The following is a 17,099-nucleotide window of genomic DNA, read 5'->3' on the forward strand; positions in this document are numbered from 1 at the left end:
TATTTCACATTAAATTTGTATTAGTAGGAATTTATTGAAGTTTTATATAGAAAACCATTTCTCAAAAACACTTTCAAATGCTGTTATAATTCTGATTTCAATGTTTTTTTGCATATAAAATAATAGTATTTTGTTTTGAGTGACTGGAGTTTCTGGGGTAAAATGACTGGGCTGGTATAGCAGGGATCCAAAGGAGGGTAAAATTAATAAGGGAAAATTTTATTTTGTTACTTTTTTGTTTTTTTAGCTGTGGAATTTTAGGCAACTTCCTTTAAATGCTTCAGTTAGTTTCCTTACATGTAAAATACATATCTGATTCATGTGAGAGGATCATACAGGGTTACAAAGCTGTGTTCTGATGCCACCTACCTGCCATTTGGTAGCTGACAGTGACAAGCATCACCTGCAGTAGGATAGAAGAACTGAAGCTTAGTTCTGTATGTGTCACATGTTAAGAATATGTTTGTCGCCCTAACCGGTTTGGCTCAGTGAATAGAGCATCGGCCTACGGACTGAAGGGTCCCAGGTTCGATTCTGGTCAAGGGCATGTACCTTGGTTGTGGGCACAACCCCAGTAGATGCAGGAGGCAGCTGATGGATGTTTCTCTCTCATCGATGTTTCTAACTCTCTATCCCCTCTCCCTTCCTCTCTGTAAAAAGTCAATTAAAAAAAAAAAAGAATATGTTTGTCAAGGGAAGACTGAAGAACTATTCCAGATTGAAGGAGACTAAAGAGACATGACCACTAACCAGTATATAACCCTAAATTGGATTCTAAATCCGGGGGAAGTGCTGTGAAGGACCGTTTGGGTACAGTTGGTAAAATTTAAATTTGAACTGTATATGCGATAACCCAAGTATGAAAGTATCAGAAGAGATAAAACGGAGAGACACTTAGAACAGCACCTGGGGTATGGAGGTCCAACAGCTAATGTTACCTGTTATTACCTGCTAGGAAGTAAGCCCCATGAGGGCATCAGCTTCATCTGTTTTATTCACTGCTGTATCCCCAGAGCCTGGAACAGCCCCCAAAACAAAATTCCTAGAAGTGACAACCCCTGCAGTTCCGATGTCTTCACCAGGTGGCACTAAGGAGCGCGCCCTCACCTGCTCCAGACCAGCCTCCGACCCCGGAAGTTAAACCCCCCGGCTCTTTCTAGTTCCTCCAGCCGTCTCCACCCCTGATACATTGAACCTAATCGTCTGCAGCCCTGAAGTCTGGGCAGAATGTGCCGGAGAGCAGAGCCGCGGTGTCTGCCAAGCAAGTGAAAAGCTGCAGGTGGTTCCCGGGTGCAGGCTCGTACGCCAGCCCGGAGCCACGCGCGCAGCCCGGGACCCTGCAAGTCCCGACGCCGAGAGGTGCCGACGGTGGAGAGCCCCCGCCTTGAGACGCGTCATCTCCTCCCAAGTCGCCGGGGCCGGGCCAGAGCTCCCTCCGACGGCCCCCTGAGCCCCGTGCACTCACAGACCCCCTCCCATGATTCAGAAGTCACGCCCGGCGCTGCTGCAACCTCAAGATGTGGGAGACAGGATGGAAACGCTTATGGTAAACTGCGGGAAAGGGAAGGCAGAGGGGCCAGGACTGCCGCCTTGGGAGGGTGCCAAGGGTCGGCGACCCTTGTGGACCCTTTCCTGCGCCCCGGGTGCGTGCAGATCGGAGGACTTGGCGAGCAAGGAGGAGGGAGGAGAGGATCGCAGCTTGGGACACACGACTAAAGATCGCGCTGGTGCAGAGAATGGTCTCTGGGCGGAATTGCCGGGGCCTTGGGGGGCGGGACAGGTTGGAGGATGGGGGCGGGGCGATGTGCCCGTGAGGTGCGGGCGCTACGGGACGTCGCTTAGAGTTGGGTGCCTGGAGTGACAGAGGTGGGAGGACACCCGGGCAGATGGTTATTTGGACCATCTCAAGGCCCGGTAACAGCGCCAAGCCGGAGACGTTGGGATCGCTGCGGGCGGAGAGGGGGGCCCCTTTGGGTCTCCAGCCCCCAGCGGGCCGCGAGTTGGTGCGTCTGTCGGCGCCGCGAGGCCACGCCCCCAGGCGTCCGGATTGGCTGCCGCGGTTGGGCCTCCGAGTCCCTATTGGTGGTGACGGAGGCGGGGCTGCATCCAGCTCTGGCCTGGAGAGTTATTGGACTTACAATTTAACTGGTTTTAGGATTTACTGATTTACTTTTAAACATTTTAAAAATATATATTGTATTGATTTTTTACAGAGAGGAAGGGAGAGGGATAGAGAGTTAGAATCATAGATGAGAGAGAAACATCGATCCGCTGCCTCCTGCACACCCCCTACTGGGGTTGTGCCCGAAACCAAGGTCCATGCCCTTGACCGAATCCAACCCGGGATCCTTAAGTCCGCAGGCCGACGCTCTATCCACTGAGCCAAACCGGTTATGGCTACTTTTAAACATTTTTAAAATTGGTTTCAGAGAGGAAGGGAGAGGGAGGGAAAGAGAGGTAGAAACATCACTGATGAGAGAGAACCATCCATCTGCTTCCTCCTGCACGCCCCACACTGGGGATCTAGCTGCAACCCGGGCCTGTGCCCTGACCAGGAATTGAACCATGACCTCCTGGTTCATAGGTTGACGCTCAACCACTGAGCCATGCCGGCTGGGCTAGGATTTTATTTTTTTAAGGGATGTAGAAATTGCTTGGGGAACTAGTTTGCTAACTATTTAAGTGCTACTATTGGTGTACCTGTGTAGTATTGTTTGGTTCTTTTTGCCCCACAAAACAAAGAAAAACAAAGAAACTGGATTACTCATTTTACTTACTAGCTTGAATAATTTTGGCTATTTAGAAAAAAATCAAATAGTTATCAGCTCTATTTATATATTTACCAAATATTTATTGAGCCAATAATATATCTAAGCACTGTGCTGTGAAAAAAAGGATTTGAAAAAGATAGTTTATGTAATGGAGGAGGAGGTTCTCTCTTTTTTTTTTTTAATCCTCACCTGCTTTTTTATTGGTTTTACAGAGAGAGGTAAGGAGAGGGAGAGAGAGAAACATTGATGTGAGAGTGAAACATCGATCGGTTGCCTCCTGCGTGCACCTCAACCAGGGATGGAACCCAAAACCTGGGTATGTGCCCTGACAGGGAATTGAACCCGAGATCTGAGCCACACCAGCCAGGGCTGATTCATTCATTGTTGACAGTTGAGCACCTACAGTGTACCAGGCTCCATGCTAGAGGTACCCTTGAGCTGTACAACCAGGACCTGTCCTGGACCCTCAGTCATAGGGAGATGAGCTCAGGTGTGGTGGAAGCACTGATGGGGGTTTTCCAGGGCGCGTAAGATCTAAGCAGAGGCCCAGATTAATTAGACATGGGAAGAGCTCGGGCAGAGTTCTCACAGGTGAGAAGAAGGCAGAGAGTCCATCCATTATAATTGCAGAGTGTAAGAGGCAGGAGGCTGAGAGCACAGGCAACAAAGATAAGATGGGGCCAAAACCGGTTTGGCTCAGTGGATAGAGCGTCGGCCTGCGGACTGAGAGGTCCCGGGTTCAGTTCCGGTCAGGGGCATGTGCCTTGGTTGCAGGCACGTCCCCGATGTGGGGTGTGCAGGAGGCAGCTGATCGATCTTTCTAACTCTCAATCCTTCTCCCTTCCTCTCTGTAAAAAATCAATAAAATATATTTAAAAAAAAAAAAAGATAAGATGGGGCCTGTTGATTCGTGGAAGGTTCTGCAAACCAGCAGTTTGGATTTTATCCTGGGAGGAATAGGAACAATTAAGGAGTATTGTTTTTAAATTTTAATTCAAGTCTCTCCCTGAAGGTGTTTGCCCCTGGAAGCAGTGTGGTCAGATTTGCAGTTTTAAAAGATGACTGTGGCTGCCGGGTAGAGAATGGACTAGAGCCGTGGTCGGCAAATCACGAGCCACATGCAGCTCTTTGGCCCCTTGAGTGTGGCTCTTCCACAAAATACCACGGCCTGGGCGAATCAATTTTGAAGAAGTGGCGTTAGAAGAAGTTTAAGTTTAAAAAAATTTGGCTCTCCAAAGAAATGTCAATCGTTGTCCTGTTGATATTTGGCTCTGTTGACTAATGTGTTTGCCGACCACTGGACTAGAGGGATCAAAGTGATGAGGTGAGGGAAGAGGTGGTGGCTGTCACCGAGGACGATGGGGCCCTGAGCTGGGATGACAGAAGGTGAATTTGAGAGCTGCTAGGAGGTAGGATGAGCAGGTGCAGAGGGGCCGCGTCAGGGGTGCTGCCCAGGTTTCTGGCTGGGTCGGTAAATGGCACGGCATTCACTGGGACAGGGCAGCCAGGAGGAGGAGGAGCAGGTGGGGGTGAGGGAGAGAGAGGAGTTCAGGTTGGAAATGTGCCTGTGGCACAGCTGAGTGAGTGGATATGTACGTGGGTCTGAAGCTCTGGAAGGAGTTGTGAGTGTGGACAGAGGGCTGGAGATGGAACCGTGGGAGTGGATAGAGGGGGTAGGCGTGTTGTCAGGGAAAGAAGAGGACCGTTTCCACCCAGAAAAGAGGCCGGAGAAGTGGGAGGCAATCCCCGAACCAGGAGAGAGCATCCCAAGACGAAGCCGTCAGAGGTCAACGGTGGAGCCACGTGCCCACCTCAGGCTGGGAGTGTGGCGAAAAGAGCCTGAACTTGGCGTCCCGGCCCACAGCTTCAAACCCTGGGTCTTGGGCCACATCTGTAACCTGTGTGAGCTCTAGTTTCATTTGTCGAGTGGGTTGAACACCTAGCTCTTAAGTGTTGTGAGGTTTTTGAGGTGGTGGGTGTAGATGCCTTGCCCAGTGATGTTTTGGGAGCACGGTGGAGGGTGGGTTGGCACAGTTAGAGCTGGAGAATGCCCGGGAGGCCACCAGGATGGATCGGTGGGGGCAGACTCTGGGTGAGGGGTCATCAGCAGGACTTGGTCATGAAGCAGTAGATAGACTGAGGAGTCTTTTGTGTCTCCCAAATGTCTCCTGGGATAAATCCGTGTGGATTAGAGAGGAGGCAAGTGTGTGGAGAACTGTTGGCTGAGATTCCATGTTGGAATGTTGGGGTTGAGATGCCTGTGTGCCAATGGGAGGTGGAGGGGGCGTGGGAATATCAGTGTCTGGACCGCGCCTCCTGGGCTGGAGGTGTGGGTGTTGCTGCCTGTGTGTGGTGTGGGTGTGGGTGTGTGGGGTGGGTGTGGGTGTGGGCAGGGTGAGGTTGCCCTGAGAGGCTGCAGCTGGAGGAGATAAGAGGAACAGCAACATCTGCAGGCAGGCTGAGGGAAAGGAGACACAGCAGGGCAGCCGGAAGAAGAGAGAGAACCCCAAACTGAGAGGGGAGGCCATCAGCCATCTCAGATGCACCAGAGCGGCCACGTAAGAAACGGATAAAGACGGGAATGAGGTCCTGGGATGCAGGGGGTCCTTGGCAAGCACCAGGGCCGCTTAGTGGAGAAGCCTTGGCTGGATGGCAGGTGGTGGGGGCCTGAGGCGTGAAGAGGGAGAGGAGATGGCTGGCCATTGAGCTGGGAAGCTGGGGGCTTGCGAGCTTGTTTCCAGGCAACAGAGAGAGAGTGCAGGGAGAATGCTCATTGGTCGAGGCTGAGAAACACGACACTTAGGGGGATGAATATGTGTTAGCAGAAGGAGCAGGAGCCTCTCCTTGGGGGCGGGGATTTGTGACCAGACCTGTAGTACTACACATTTTACTCCGTTTCACTGTTGTCTTCCCAATTTTTTAAAAATATTTTTATTGATTTCAGAGAGAGAGAGAGAGAGAAGTATCAATGATGAGAAAGAATCATTGATTGGCTGCCTCCTGCAAGCCCCACACTGGGGATGGAGCCCACAACCCGGGCATATGCCCTGACCGGGAATCGAACCATGACCTCCTGGTTCATAGGTGGGTGCTCAGCTACTGAGCCACGCTGGCCAGGTTGTCTTGCCAATTCTACCATCCTTTGATACTTTTACAAGCTGCTTGAACGTGGTTATAAACTCCACTGCTTACTGTCTGAACTTACCTAATCCTTTTCCCAACAATCTTTTAAGTAATTCCAGTTATAACTTGCGACTTAATTGTTTGGTGGAATATGGAATAATTTCTCATCATAATCATTTTGGTTACATGATGTGCATAAAGGCAACTTTATATTCATCTTAATAGTGTTTTAGGACCACGTGTGCTATTTATTTAAAAATAACAAGGGGGCCCTAGCTGGTTTGGCTCAGTGGATAGAGCGTAGGCCTGCAGACTGAGGGGTCCCAGGTTCGATTCCAGTCAAAGACATGTGCCCAGTTGTAGGCTCGATCCCCAGTAGGGAGCATGCAGGAGGCAGTTGATCAGTGATTCCCATCATTGATGTTTCGATCTCCCTCTCCCTTCCTCTCTGAAATCAATTAAAAAAATGCTAAACAAACAAACAAACAAACAAAAAACCCAAGGGGGAGAAGACCGTTTTGAATGGAGCTTTCCAAGTAATTCTTTGGAGAAGGCTTTCCTTTTTTATTGGATTTTTATTTTTCAGTATTTCTCTTTTTCTTTTTCTTTTTTTAAATATATTTTATTTTATTTTATTTTTCTTTTTTTATTTTTAAATATATTTTATTGATTTTTTACAGAGAGGAAGGGAGAGGGAGACAGAGTTAGAAACATCGATGAGAGAGAAACATCGATTCAGCTGCCTCCTGCACACTCCCACTGGGGATGTGCCCGCAACCAAGGTACATGCCCTTGACTGGAACCGAACCTGGGACCCTTGAGTCCGCAGGCAGACGCTCTATCCACTGAGCCAAACCGGTTAGGGCTATTTTTCAGTATTTCTTAATTGTTTATCTATCAAGAGCTATTCCTTGGCTCAGAAGTTCATGTTTCATAGTCCAGGAACTCGGGTCAGTGACAAACTTCCATGGAACACACAACCCAGAGAGATTCTTGACATTCCAAAGTCACTTTGCACTCTGAAAGATGTCAGCCTTCCTCATCTCCTCAAAATCTTCCATGGGATCCTAATTTCTGTAGAAATCTGCATTTGTCTTCTTTCTTGGTTCAGCCACAGCAAACTTACAGCAAGCTGCAACCCCAGGGCTGCAGTGATGGCTCCAACAATATGAATGGCGGACGCCTGGCCAGAAGGCTGCGCATCTGAGTGCTGGAGGCTAATCCCAGCATGGTTTCGTCAAAGCACTGGAAGGCCAGCTGGTCCTACTCATCTTAATTAATACCAGCGCATCCTTCTTGATTGGATTTGTGCAAGTGACTTTTTGCCACCCTGTGTGACTGCGGCTGGATCCTGGGGCATGCTGTGAGGGCTCTGATGCTTGCCTGGGGGAGTCCATTGAGTTTTTGATGGATTCCTGCCCTTCCGGGTGGTGCCTCAGGATTCATCAGTGTGTGTGACAGTCCTGGCTTACAGGAGAGCCAGCAAAACCAGGAAAGGCCACTGGTCTACCGCACCCTCAGCGAGCTGCTTAGGTCTCAGAGAGATGGGTGGGTGAAAGGAAGGGGGAAAGTTTTAAATTAAGGAAACCCATAGGTCCCACAGGAAGTGGCGCGCGTCTTACACTGTGGCCGAGCTTAAGGTTTCATTTCCTTTGTCTTGTTCCTATAAATATCTGCAGGCCCTTGTAGCCAGGGAGCCTGGAAACCAGCCGTTCAGAGTCCAAACCCTATGATCAGCCGGTTTTGCTTTTGTGAAGATAAGGAGATGGGCAATAATTTTTATTTATTTTTTTATGGGCAATAATTTTTATTGTGGGGACACCGATGACATAGACCAGAGAGCTCCCCCTGCCGCGTGCTGTGCTCTCAACAACCTCGCAGCGCCGGTCACTCCTGGCTGCGCTTTTCCCTTCTCCCGAGTATGAAGCCAGCAGAGGGCGCCACCAGGTGACGTCTATGAGAACCTCCCACAGGTGAGGCCGCTGACAGCGTTCTCTTGTCCCGCAGTTGCACCCAGCGATCAAGGCTTTCCTGTGCGGCTCCATCAGTGGCACCTGCTCTACCCTCCTTTTCCAGCCCCTGGATCTCCTCAAAACGCGCCTGCAGACACTCCAGCCCTCGGCCCATGGGTAAGGCCTGCTGTCCCCCATCTCCCTGAGGGACCGGTCTCAGAACCTCTCCCTGGCCCGGGAGCATCTGGACCGTGTGAAGTCCACCTCCATTCTGTTGGCTGCTGGGCTGGGAAGCAGGCCAGGCCCTGCCTTCGTGGGTTTTGTGTATATTCTTCTCTGTGAATATTTTTTACATTAATTAGTGTAATTGACGTAATTTAATGTTGATTAAACGGGGTCCTTCCCTGCGCAGCTTCCTGGATCTGCCTGGGTGACATTTGCGTGTCATTGTGCTGGCCCGTAAGGTACCTGTGCTGCAAGTATGGAGTGTCTTTTTGGCGTCCCCGTACTGGGTCCAGCACCGTGGGCAGTGTACTAAATATGTATGAACTGGAAGGATATGATATAAATCAGGTCATCCCATTGCTTGTCGGATGACTGGACAGATGAACACATAAGTGTCAAATCACGACACTTAAGAACTCTGAGATTCCAGGACGCATTGTAGATTTTTTTTTAAAAATATATGTTTTATTGATTTTTTACAGAGCGGAAGGGAGAGGGATAGAGAGTTAGAAACGTCGATGAGAGAGAAACATCAATTCAGCTGCCTCCTGCACACTCCCCACTGGGGATGTGTCCGCAACCAAGGTACGTGCCCTTGACCGGAATCGAACCTGGGACCCTTCAGTCCACAGGCTGACGCTCTATCCACTGAGCCACACCGGGTAGGGCGCATCGTAGATTCTTAAGTGCCCTGACGGGTCCACGCAGAGGAGTCTTGGAGCGGGGAGCTGCCCTGTGCGGATGTGGTCTGTGACTTTCCCTCCCTGCCTCCCTGTTGTCTGCCCTCAGATCCAGGCGCGTGGGGATGCTCACTCTGCTTCTGCAGGTGGTCCGCACCGAGAGTCTTCTGGGCCTGTGGAAAGGGATGTCCCCTGTAAGCTGCCTTTTGGATCTTCTCTTGCACCCTCTCCTTCATAACTCGCCATTTCTCGTCTACCCCACGTACCCTCCTTTAAGCGGACGTGAGCGGCGGAAGTGGTGGGAGGACCTGCGCGGTCCTCCTGCCGGTCTCGCGGCGGCTCACTTGCTGTGTGAGGGCTGGGGGACGGGCACCTGCACTCTAACAAGGTCTGGCTGGCTGGTGCAGCTTCTACCTCACCCCCCTCCTCGGGTGGAGGGATAACGCTGAGGCATGTCCTCCACCCGTGCCCAGAGTTCCCCAAAGGGATTCCGTTGCCCATGGGAGTAACTGATGGACCGTCTTCCCTCCACACCTTAAATCAACTACTTGCATGCAAATCCCGGGTCCTTTGGGAAAACCCAGCTAAGACAGTATCTGACAGCACCCGTCTTTGATTTCTTTCCTCCTCCAACTCTTACCACCACCACCACCACCACCCCTCCCTGCAGTCCATCGTGAGGTGTGTCCCTGGTGTTGGAATCTACTTCGGGACTCTCTACTCTCTGAAGCAATACTTCCTGCGAGGCCATCCCCCCACTGCCATGGAGTCTGTCATGCTGGGGGTGAGCTCTCGCTCGGTGGCAGGGGTCTGCATGTTGCCTATCACTGTGATCAAGACGCGTTACGAGGTGAGTTTGGCCACCTTAGGCCCTCAGGGTGGGTAAACAGAGGCATGAAGCTCCTTGAGTCAAGTGGCCACTGCTGTCACCTCCCAGAGAACCCATTTGCGTATTCAGGCCAAGCTATGTGAGCCAAGGCCCCGGTGCCCTGGTAATGCCACCCACCCTGAAGTTGGCTTGCTTCAGTGCTCACACCCAGGGCCACTGTGCGAGCCCCTGTTCTGTGCTTCCTTTGCAGAGCGGGAGGTACGGCTATGAGAGCGTCTACGCAGCCCTGCGGAGCATCTACCGCAGCGAGGGCCACCGGGGCCTCTTCAGTGGCCTGACAGCGACACTCCTTCGTGATGCCCCCTTTTCTGGAATCTACCTGATGTTTTACAACCAGACCAAAACCATCGTGCCCCATGGTACGGATGAGAGCAGGTGTGGTGGGGAAGAGATCTCCCGAAGCGCATTCTCACCACTTTCTCTGCGACTGTGAGACTGTTTGTCGCTCTTAGCAGCTCCAGATCCTCAGCAGAGTTTTAAGAACTGAGCCTGGGCATTGTGGCCAGCCAGGGCAGGCGCGGGGGTGCAGTGGGCATCACAGGCATGGTCTCTGCTCTTCCACATGCAGCCTTTGGAAAGGGATGCACTGTCATTCTCAGTGGGGGATGGGGCGGAATAAAGCACTTCTACAGAGGCCCTTAAGCATACTTCCTAAATCTGCCTGATTCTAAGATTGCAAGAGGACCAGTAAGTGATGTTGTGTCCCAAGTACCTTAACATCGGGAAGCTGATGACATCAGTCTGACCCATTGTGGGCGATGTTAACTTTTTATCACGTGGATAAGGTAGCATCTCCATTGAAAACTCAATTATTATTATTATTTTTGTAATTTGTATCGCTGTGGGGAGATACTTTGAATCTACATAAATCCATATAAAACTTCTTGTTCCCTTCATCCATACATTTGAGCATTAGGCATTGGTTCTTGCTTGAATCAATTGTGATGGCTATAAAAAGGTGAATTTTCACTCCATCAACACTTATTAGTTATACCTTTAAATTTTTTATTTATTTTTTTCTTTTTTAAATATATTTTATTGATTTTTTACAGAGAGGAAGAGAGAGGGAATAGAGAGTTAGAAACATCAATGAGAGAGAAACATCGATCAGCTGCCTCTTGCACACCCCCTACTGGGGATGTGCCCGCAACCAAGGTACATGCCCTTGACCGGAATCGAACCTGGGACCCTTGAGTCCGCAAGCCGATGTTCTATCCACCGAGCCAAACCGGTTTTGGCTAAATTTTTTAATTCTTAACTTTGTTTGAATCCAGGCCCTTCTGGCTATGGGGAAAAATTAGTGGGCAACTTGGCATTGATGTTTATCTGATGAATGAGATCTATTTACAACTGAATGTTCCCTTTGTCGTATTTCAGACCAGTTGGATGCAGCCCTTATTCCCGTTGTAAATTTCAGCTGTGGGATATTTGCTGGTATTCTGGCCTCCCTGGTAACTCAGCCTGCAGATGTTATCAAAACGCATATGCAGCTCTCCCCAGTGAAATTTCGGTGGATTGGCCAGGCAGTGACAGTCATCTTCAAAGTAAGGCTGTACAATCAATATTTGTTCTCATTGTGGTTAAGACACTCTCTAGAGTAGCAGTAACCCTTATCCTTTACACAGTAGAATCACCTGGGGAGCTTTTAAAAATCTCCACAACCTGAGCTGATTACAGCAGAATTTCTGGAGGGTGAAACCCAGGTATCCGTATTTTACGTTCCCCAGTGGTTCCAATGTGTTGCCAAGATTGAGAGCCACTGCTGAAAACCTATGATCAGTGTTTTGTTTGTTTGTTTTTCCAGGGGCCCTATATTAGGACAACCTGTGATATTTGTTAAGATGTAGATTGTAGGATTCTACCCCAGACCCATTGAATCAGGCGATCCGGGGAGACTTGTCAAGGACCCAGGAGGAAATATAGTCAGAAAAAAACCACAAGCACATTTTGTTTCTCGCATTTGCTCTTATGCAAATGGTGTTACTGAAGATAACAAGTACAGTAGACATAAATGCTTTGAAGTACTATTTAAAGCCACTGAGTTGGCCCTTGGGAAACATGTACTGTTACTACCCACCAGATACTCTTGTTTGTGGTAAATTTATCACCTGTATCTTTAGATTTTTCTGTACTTGTCAATTTTTCTATGCAGCAGAGGAAACCTGAGCATATGCATCAAGTTCCACCCTAGATAAAAGCAGATATTTATGAATCTGATCATATCTTCACACTGCTTAGGTTGCCTGCTTTCTTCTTCTCTATACCTAAAGTCACATAGTCTGAAATATATTCATATATATAGATAGATACATATGTATATATATTTATTGTTGATACTATTACAGCCATCTCCCACTTTCCCCGCTCCCCCACCCCCCAGCCCCTACCTGAAATATATTCTTCAATATATGAGAAAATGGCAGGAATGAACAAATCAATTCAGATTATGGGGGATGAAAAAGAGGTGTTTTGTCTTTAATTCTTATATAGAGCCACCAAAAATATACAGTGAATTACCGCCCTCCCCCTCCTCCCCTCAAAACGCTCCCTCTAGGCAGAGAAATTGCCAAAAAGGCACCTTTTCCTTCTGCCTGGAGCCAGGGCCCAGGGCTGGGCAAGCAGACCTTGGTCTGGATTTCAGCTGCCACTGGGGCCTGGTGCTTCTGTGCACCGCACAAGCTCTACACCTGTACAGCCAAGAAATAAATCCCCTGGGAGGTAGCAAACCTAGAAAGTTTAGCCAGTAAGCAAAAAAAAAAAAAAAAAAAAAAAAAAAAATTTATTACAATGTTACTTTATGGTAATTGCATGGATATTAATTTCAGGAGGCATTGCCCAATAAAAGAAGTACAATACTAAAATGTACAGAAGCTCCTTTGGAGAAAGGGACAATACTAGACAAGTTACGAATTTAACGACACCAAAGCGTTTATCCTACGAAAGGTTGCCAAATCCATTTCTTGGCCCTCTCATTGGTGAGAATGGTCTCCCTGGTACTTAGCACAAGGTGAGACTGTTTCTACACCAAATGTTGAAGCCTGAGTTTTTGGAGTCCAAATGGATGGGATCTCCAAATTCTGCTCCTACTGCAGTATGGCTGACCATCCTCTGGAAAAATAGCCTCTTTCCAGGGTGAAAAAAAATTTTTTTGAAGTTCATTGTCTTCTTGAGCTCATTAGTCATAGTTTGGACATTATTTATAATAGCCTAAAAACTAAGACTCAAAAATGGGGTACAGAGAGACCTCACTCTTGTGGCAAGCATATAATGATATTGCCCCTTAACCGGGTTTTGACATTCGTTTCCCTCCTAGGACCACGGGCTGCGTGGCTTCTTCCGAGGCGGTGTCCCCCGGGTCCTCCGCAGGACTCTGATGGCAGCCATGGCGTGGACAGTCTATGAGGAGATGATGGCCAAGATGGGCCTGAAGTCCTGAGCCAGGGGCACCGGGAAGAGATGGGATCTGTTGCCCTGCCTGGTTTCTGCCAAGAGCCGCTTCGTCGCTATCCTGGACTGAGACGAAGCCCCGTGGGGAAAGCCAGGCAGATAAGTCACCTTGGTACCCAGTTCAAGTAGCGAACAGGTGGTCCTGACTTGAGCTTTCAGAATCTCCCTGAAGAGGAGCCACTGAGACATACAGCCCCTGGGGGAGAAGGGCTTGCACACCCTGCAAACCTGAAAGCTTTTCCAGGGAGAGTGCTCTGTCGGGGGTCTCCGCTTCAGCCACCCCCCTATACCACCGTGCCTCTTTGGGTCTGTTCTTGGACAAGGAAGTGCAAAGCCAGAGAAGCTGTGGGCCACCTGCCGTGACTGAGGAACTCCAGCGGGGAGGGGGAGGCCGGTTCTGCAGAAAGAGGAGTCACTGTCATCAGGCCAAAGTCCACATCGGAGATGATGTGGGGATGAGGAAGAAAAGGTGTCATGACTTCATTGGTTCATTAACCTGGCACAGGCCCTGCAGAAGGGGGGACAGTGGCTTCCTAGCCTCTGTGTCCAAATAAAGGTTTTTTATTTGGTCCCAGCACTGTTTCAACTCTGAGTTCTGGCATTTTCTGCAGCTGAAGTCCAGATAAATGAAACGCAGCACTTTATCATTGAGACTGCTTGGAAAACCTAAATAGTGTCATCACTCTGTCCTAAGACCTAGATAGGTCCTAAAATTTAGGACCTAAAATGTGTAAACAGTGTTATGTTACTTGTCCTCAGTGTGCCCATTACAAATATACAATTCAGTGATTTTTAGTAAGTTTACTGCAGTCATTACCATAAATCAATTTTAGAACACATGTGTCTCTCCTTAAGATCTCATTTATAGTTAATCCTCATTCTGGACTCCAACCCCAAGCAGCCACTGGTCTGCTTTCCGTCTTAAATTTGCCTTTTCTCTATATCTCATGTCAATGGAGCCATACAATATGTAGGCTCTTGTGTCTGGCTTCTTTCACTTAGCGTAATGTGTTTAAGGTTCATCTCTGATGTGGCATATCCAACACTTTATCCTTTTTTAGTGGCAGAATGCTATTGTATGCCTATACCCTATGTTGTTTATCCGTCAGTGAACTAATATTTTGTTTCCACTTTGGGGTTCTTACGAATGATGCCACTATGAACATTCATGTACACATGTTAGTATGGATGTACATTTTCTTTTCTTTTTTTTAAATTTTTTAATTACAGTTTTTTAAAATTTAGGTTAAACCAGTAATTCAAAAAAGGCAAACCATTATTAAAAACTAAACTGAAACTTTACTTTTACGTGAAAATGTAGCATGTTGTTTGGTTTATCATTGAAACTGTTGAGGCTTTCACATTCAATAGCTAAATGGTGACTGGTTTCTTTAGCCAAACAATTCCTCGAACTGGAGATGTTAAATGCAAAGAGTCTTCCTTCTTTCCTGTTGCAGCTTCTGCATTTCAGCAACAGGAATGTGAAATCACAAACATTAGGATTCTAAGTTGATTAAAGGCATTCATTTCATGGTAAACCTGTTCTTCACATACAATGAGCAATAAGTCAGCTTTTCTTATAAAACATATTATGAATGAAATAAGATATAACAATAGGTTATCTCAGTGATACAAATACAACTCATACTTCAGTAGAAACAGAAATATAGAGAACAAAAACATATCCCCAAACAATTTGTATATTGATGATTTAAAGTTTTATAATTGTATACTAATTAAAAAGAAAGGGTAGGCCAACCACCTTACAGAACGGAAAGCATCCCAAGTAACAGACTGCCAATATTGTTTCGCGAGTATCCTCCCTTAATGGCCTATTCACACTGGGATGCACTCTTATGGATGTACATTTTCATTTCCCTTGCATATACAGGGGTGGCCAAAAATAGATTTGCATAATGCAAATAATAATAATAATACAAGAATAAACTTTCCTGTACTCACAACTGTAGACCTACCTTTGCCCACCCCTGTAGGCCTAGGAGTGTAATTTGCTGGATCACATGTTAACTATAACCAGTGGAGAAACTACCAGGTGGTTCTCCAAAGTGGCTGCACCATTTTACATCCCCGGCAACCGTGTATGAGGGTTCCAATTTCCCCACGTTTTCCTCAGCACATGATACTTACTGCCTGTTATTATAGCCATCCAAGTTTTTCTATCAACGTTCAAGCTTAGGAAAGGGCTGTTATTTTAAGCACCAGAAAGGGGAAGCTTGGTCTCCTGGTTAAGAACGCGGCCTGTGACCCAGGCGGCCCAGGTTGAAAGCCTGGCTCTCCACCTACTAGACACACTTGAAATTGTGTAGAAAATGGAGGTAGTGACATTTCCTAATCCGAGGTGGTGGTGAGGTTAAATGAGCAATTTGCATTAGTTTCCTAGGGCTGCCACAATAAATTAGCACAACGGTGGCTTCTAACAGCAAATGGACTCTCAGTGCTGGACCCTACACATGAAATCAAGGTTTCAGCAGGACCAAACTCTGAAGGCTCTCGTTCTTTGTCTCCCCCAGCTTCTGGTGGCTCCTGGCAGTTCTTGGCACTCACCACTCCAATCTGCCGGTGTGTCTCTATGTGTCCAAATTCCCATCTTCTCTCTCTCTTTTTTTAAATCCTCACCTGAGGATATTTTTCTATTGATTAGAGAGAGTGGAAGAGAGAAGGAAAGACACAAATATTGATGGGGAGGGAAATGCATCGATTGATTGCCTTCCTGCACCATCCCCGACCAGGGCCTGGTCCGGGGAGGAGCCTGCAATCAAGATATGTGCCCTTGACTGGAATTGAACCTGGCACTCTATCCACTGAGCCAAACCGGCTAGGGCTCCATCTTCTCTTAAAGACGCCAGTCACTGGATTAAGGCCCATCTACCCCAGAATGACCCCATCTTAACTTGATTACATCTGCAAAGACCCTGTTTCCAAATACGGTTGCCTAAGAACTGGGGGTTAGGACTCCAACATCTTCGGGGGGGGGGAGGGGGGGGACACAAATCAACCCGTAACATATTAAGTTCAATGATTTACAAGTTTAAGTTTATACTTTAGGTTTTAGGTTAAAATACCCTATTTTTTATTTATTTTTTAATTACATGGGAAGGAGTATCAGAGAGAACAGAGTAGGATACTAACCTCATAGTGGCACCTGAGTCCCTGGTGCATGGTGTCAGGCGAGGCCTTGTGCTGGGGAAAGCAGCGGAGCACTTAGGACTGAAAAAGGTGTGTTGGGACAGGAATGAAAGGAGACAGTGGGAGGAGTGGCTGTCTCCTAAAGGACTCGGCCATGGCACTCAGGTCCTTTCTCAGGGCCTCTTCGGTCTCCTTTGATTCTCATTTTGGGCCTCTGGAGTGTCAAGTCAGTGAGGCCCCTGGGAGAGGAGGGGCAGATATGAGGCCCAGAGGTGTGGGCTTCATGCCAGTGCAGATTTGCCTACCTTATATTTGGCTGGTGGAGTTCAGCCACCAGAGACCCCATTCCATGCTCTTCATTTGTTCTTTTAGGGGAAAAATAATCAAAAGATTGGGGAAATAGTCTAACTTCCTCTAAACCTAGGGTGAAACTGAAACTTGCCTTGTGAACCTTGATTCCAGAGGCAAGTGACCCTGGGGTTTGCATATCCCAGGCCCCAAGAATTTGTTTTTTCCTGTCCTGCAGTCTCCCAAGGATATTACATTTCAGAAAGGAAGTGACTCTGTAAACATTGCTCACTGTTCCCCCCTCTCACTTTTTAAAAATTGATTCAGTTCTTGGCTGCCTCAGGCAAATTACTTAGAGGCAGGGCTTCTTGGAAGGAAATAGGAGAGAGAGAGAGAGAGAGAGAGAGAGAGAGAGAGAGAGAGAGAGAAGCTGGTAATGCAGAGCCAAAAGAGGACAGATGCCAAGCTTTCAAGCTGCCATTATACTCTGTTTCCACATACGTATTGGGAAATATTCCAAACAATCAAACAATCACAGGAGTGGAGCAAATGGTACATGGCCTTTCATTCACATCAC

The 17,099-nt window shown here is 47.9% G+C and overlaps 1 protein-coding gene across 3 annotated transcripts; it reads left to right on the top strand.

Annotated features, from left to right (window-relative positions):
- The first annotated feature begins 1,179 nt into the window (after nucleotides 1-1,179).
- SLC25A38 (solute carrier family 25 member 38) lies at nucleotides 1,180-13,664 on the top strand. 3 transcript variants are annotated; one of them, XM_008154780.3, is made up of 7 exons: nucleotides 1,180-1,546; nucleotides 7,902-8,023; nucleotides 8,861-8,945; nucleotides 9,422-9,601; nucleotides 9,831-9,999; nucleotides 11,018-11,184; nucleotides 12,954-13,664. In XM_008154780.3, the coding sequence occupies exons 1-7, from the start codon at nucleotides 1,478-1,480 to the stop codon at nucleotides 13,074-13,076; spliced, it is 915 nt and encodes a 304-aa protein (XP_008153002.1). In that variant the 5' UTR covers nucleotides 1,180-1,477; the 3' UTR covers nucleotides 13,077-13,664. The 3 variants fall into 3 exon arrangements, with proteins under 3 accessions (XP_008153002.1, XP_054564015.1, XP_027987651.1); XM_054708040.1 differs by having other exon boundaries at nucleotides 9,422-9,535; XM_028131850.2 differs by lacking the exon at nucleotides 11,018-11,184 and having other exon boundaries at nucleotides 12,954-13,042.
- Nucleotides 13,665-17,099: the final 3,435 nt, after the last annotated feature.

The sequence above is a fragment of the Eptesicus fuscus genome, chromosome 18 (genome assembly GCF_027574615.1).
Source record: "Eptesicus fuscus isolate TK198812 chromosome 18, DD_ASM_mEF_20220401, whole genome shotgun sequence".
NCBI classification, from domain to species: domain Eukaryota; kingdom Metazoa; phylum Chordata; class Mammalia; order Chiroptera; family Vespertilionidae; genus Eptesicus; species Eptesicus fuscus.